Raw genomic sequence first — 4,173 nt, 5'->3', positions numbered from 1 at the left:
AATGATCTCATACCAATAGAGATATCGTCCCTCCAAATTCAGGCTACACTAACTTACGAACCAAATATCCTTTTACATACACACAGTAGATCGAGAGAGTAGGGACTATTTAAAGTTGACGTAAAAAGAAGAAAGGGAGGAGAATAAATTTCACCATTGAATTCAAAATATAGCATATGAAGAATTGACGAGTTAAAAGAAAGTCATGATCTTGCTTTAAAAAAACTTGGTTGAATTATTTTCCATAATGAGATTTGAGAGGCCCACCAAGAAAATGGGACTACAAGATATGGGGCAAGATTTTGTAATCCACAAGCTTCCCCCACATCCTAATCAATAAAGAAAAACCAAAGACTTTGTCCAAGAATTAGAAGAAAAAATAAATAATAAAGTGAATTTTAATGCAACTGTCCCAACTCCAGCTCCCCTCTCCCCCACCTTCCAACTCTATTATTTACTTTTTGTCAGTTGAAATCAAGACAATCCTAAATGGTCTTTGACCACTCACCTCGTCCATTCAAACCTTATCCTCAATATTTTCTTTTCACAATTTTTTCGATTATATACTTAAAAAAAAAAACTGTTTAATTTTATTATGTAATATTTAAGATCAATCTAGACCCATTTATAAAAATAATAGATTATATAGTGATGTGAACGAATATAAATAGTAGAATTATAATTAGGATTTGACAACTTAAAATATCACGACTCAAACTTAAAAGAAAGTTGAGACATACTACAATATCCTAACCACTCCTTCAGCCCAACCCATTACCACCACCTGAATAGAAACTTCTTTCTTTCTTTTCTATTATTTTTAGAGTTTGACTAAACATCTCATTTTCTCACTAAATAATAATATTAAATTTATTTTTATTTATTTTGATTTCTATACTTTAAAAATATTTACGTTAATTTAATTGTACTTAAAAGATGTCAAAGTATGATCTCTACCAGTAAAAATTTAATATAAATTTTATATATAATAAAAACTATTCAATTCAAATATATTATTAAATTTCTTAAAATTTAGTAGGTAAAATATTATGTTACAAATCAGGATCGAAATAAATAAAAATAAATGAATAAAAAGAATTACTTTTAAAAAACGTAAAAATTAAAATAGATTTTTTAATGAATGGATATTTGATTAAAAAATTCAATCGATCTTAGCGGAATAAAAAAACTCACACAGCCTAATCACTAAAAGAAAATATTTACATCAATCTAGAGATTACGAACATAGAGGAGACTGGAAAAAAAAATAGTTGGTTTCTTGAAAATGGTGGATCCAATATAAAATGTTTTTAGAATAATACCCTTTCATTTCAACTTATTTTATCGAAGATACAATCTTATTAAAAAGAATTTACTTATTGATGTCACGTCACCATTCAAGATTTAAGAAAAATAAATACAAAAGATAAAATTAAAGTTTTTAATTGATTGAAAAAAGTAGACCAAATAACTTTTCTTTTCCCTTTACTTGGACAAAAGATTGTTGAAGCAAATGCTTCACCCTATTTATTGTCTGCTCCTAACCCAAGTTATTATCAACATTTAATGGAACATTGTTAATAGTAATTTAGAAAGCTAACATCTAATTTAAATTTGACCATATAAAAACGAAATGAAAATGAAAATTACCATAGTAATAAGAACAGCATTAGATTTTCAAATACATATACATAGATAATAATACTATATTATGTTACCTTTTTTCTTAATACAATTCCACAAAATACAGTAAACGATTTCCGTATGTGATTGCTAAAAACCTATACAAAAAAGATACCCAACCCATCTTCTTCCCCATTGTTTTCCTTTTTTCCTTTTTCTTTTTTTTTTGCTTTTTTTTTTTTTTTTTTTTGAACAACCCCCTTCTTCTTTTGATCTGTTCATCTGGAAAATTCCCCATAAAACAGAACAGATTCGATTCTCCAATCTCCATCCAATCCCATGCCCATCTAAATTTAATATTTACAGAGAATCTTGAAAATCTTGCAAGAGCTTCTTCCAAATCGAAATATTCCAATTCTTCCCTATCCGATTCTGATATTGTTATAATAATAGGGGAGGAAAAGCAGAAGATAGCCTGGTTATAATGGAGCCAAAATAGAATCAGAGACGAACCTTTTTTTCTTTTTTCCTTTTTTTTCCCCATTCGAAACAAATTGCCACCGCCAATGGCTGGCTTACTTGAGCAGCTCCGAGACCCAACCGACATCCACGCCGCCGCCGCCGCCACCGTATGTATCCTGATCGCCGCAGCCGACGGAGTTTTCCTTCCTCAATTTCTCCAGCATTTTTGCTCGTAGATTTCTCCCGGACTCCACCCGCTCCATCTTCGGTTCCTCTCCGCAACCGAGATCCCAGAAATCGAGATACCGGAGGCCTGGATGCGTCGGAGTATCTGGAAGGCTACCGAAGCCGGATCGGGCGGCGGATTCCTTCGGAGATCCGAATACAGAAGATCCGATCTGAACATTCCACGACGAAGAAGGAGATTGCACCTTGCCGAGTTCCCTACTTAGCTGTATACTTCGCAGCGACGCCACCATTTCGTTGATCGGACTTGTTCCGAGTGGTCGATTTAGAGATTTAATCATCGGCGAGTGCGGTGGAGACTCGATTCGAGGAGACACCGGCGGCGATGTCCCCGGAGACGATAAAAAGGGCATTTGTTTCGCACAGGCCTCAATTGCTTGTCGGAGAGGCGAGCCGTCGTACGAAGGGATAGAGCTTGTACTCCGAGGACTCTGCTGAGGCAGAACCCTAAGTTGCTCCGGCGTATGAGCGAAGAAGCAGACTCTTCTCCGGCAGCTCGTCCCGTCCTTGCATGGCTGAGTCCGATAACGAGCCGGATGAAGCCAGCACTCGAAAACACCATGAGCGAACTCACACGCCTCTCCCTTCTTACAGTTCCCCTTCCGAAAATCCGCACACGCCGTACCAGAATAGTAATACCTCCTCGGATCTCTCCGGCGAGCCTTCTCGCCGGGATGAGCGAACGGACACTCAGTCCAGTCATGCGATCTCCCTCGCGTACACTTCTTAATCTTGAACTCATACATTCGGAACTGATCGGAGGAGTACGTATCCACAGGAGAATCCGGCTCCCGACCTGAAACATCAAAATCCGAATCTGCCTCCGCCTCATTCAACGGCAGGTACCGCTGTAGGACTGCCAATGCTTCCTGCAGATAATAAGAAGAGTATCCGCCTCTGCTGGAACATCCGTCGTACTGGCTGGAGCCGCTGCCGCTCCTCGGCGACCGACTGTACACGTCCGACGCCGGATCCTCGTGAAACGTCCATGGAGGAATGTGAACCGTCGGATTAGGGCGGTTAGGTTGCTCGCCGATCATCATTTTTGCGTATTTCTTTTTGTTCTGTTTCTCCTTTGGGGGAGAAGAAGGAGATTGTTGGCTGATTCACCGGCACGGTCCCTTCATTTATAAATCTCTGGCAGAGAAGTGAGAAATTAACCGTAGTCTGTTTCTACCTAACCATGGTTAGGTTTAAAATTTACGTATTTACTTGTAGGAGGGGATATCTTTTTTATTTTTTTATTTTTTCCTTTTCACCGCGGTTAAACCGTACAGGGTAAACCCCTTAACGACACCGTTCGCTTTAAAGTTAAGACAACGGCCTGTAATATCTCCACGTGTCGAAGCTTGTGATTCTATTCTGCAAAGTGGGCCATGGATATGACGTGGCGTAAAACGATTCGAAAAAAAGAACGTGTTGTGTGACTTTAGTGCTATCAGGTTAGGTTTTTTTACCGCCCTTTTTTACCTGCTTTGATGGATATTTGTTGGGGATTCTTGTCACATTCAACCATAATTACACGTTAAAGAGGTTTTTATTTTTCATCATTTCTGATATTCTGTTAAATAAGTTTAATTTATTTACTAAATTTTAAAATTTGATCATTTTCCTGCACAATAACAACCCCATTTTGTTTTTTTAAATTCTAGTTTTAAGAAATACGGTTTCTAGTTTAACCCAAAATGAGAAGAAATTATCAAATCTTAACAAAGATTGGAATAGAAAGCAAAGTATTAATATTATTATCATTTGAAATGTTTTTTTTTTAAGTTTATGTCACAAACAAGAGTTATTAATATATATTCAAAATTAGGCCATATTTAATTAGATAAACCATGA

The 4,173-nt window shown here is 36.7% G+C and overlaps 1 protein-coding gene across 1 annotated transcript; it reads right to left on the bottom strand.

The window, feature by feature from the left end:
- Positions 1–1,674: 1,674 nt before the first annotated feature.
- LOC148209955 (zinc finger CCCH domain-containing protein 20-like) lies at positions 1,675–3,431 on the bottom strand. The gene has a single exon (XM_088128109.1). The coding sequence runs from the start codon at positions 3,372–3,374 to the stop codon at positions 2,199–2,201; it is 1,176 nt and encodes a 391-aa protein (XP_087984235.1). The 5' UTR covers positions 3,375–3,431; the 3' UTR covers positions 1,675–2,198.
- Positions 3,432–4,173: the final 742 nt, after the last annotated feature.

The sequence above is a fragment of the Momordica charantia genome, assembly GCF_013281855.1.
Source record: "Momordica charantia cultivar OHB3-1 chromosome 8 unlocalized genomic scaffold, Mcharantia_2.0 BLBB01000008.1, whole genome shotgun sequence".
Taxonomy (NCBI): domain Eukaryota; kingdom Viridiplantae; phylum Streptophyta; class Magnoliopsida; order Cucurbitales; family Cucurbitaceae; genus Momordica; species Momordica charantia.
This window is presented reverse-complemented; position numbering and strand designations above follow the sequence as displayed.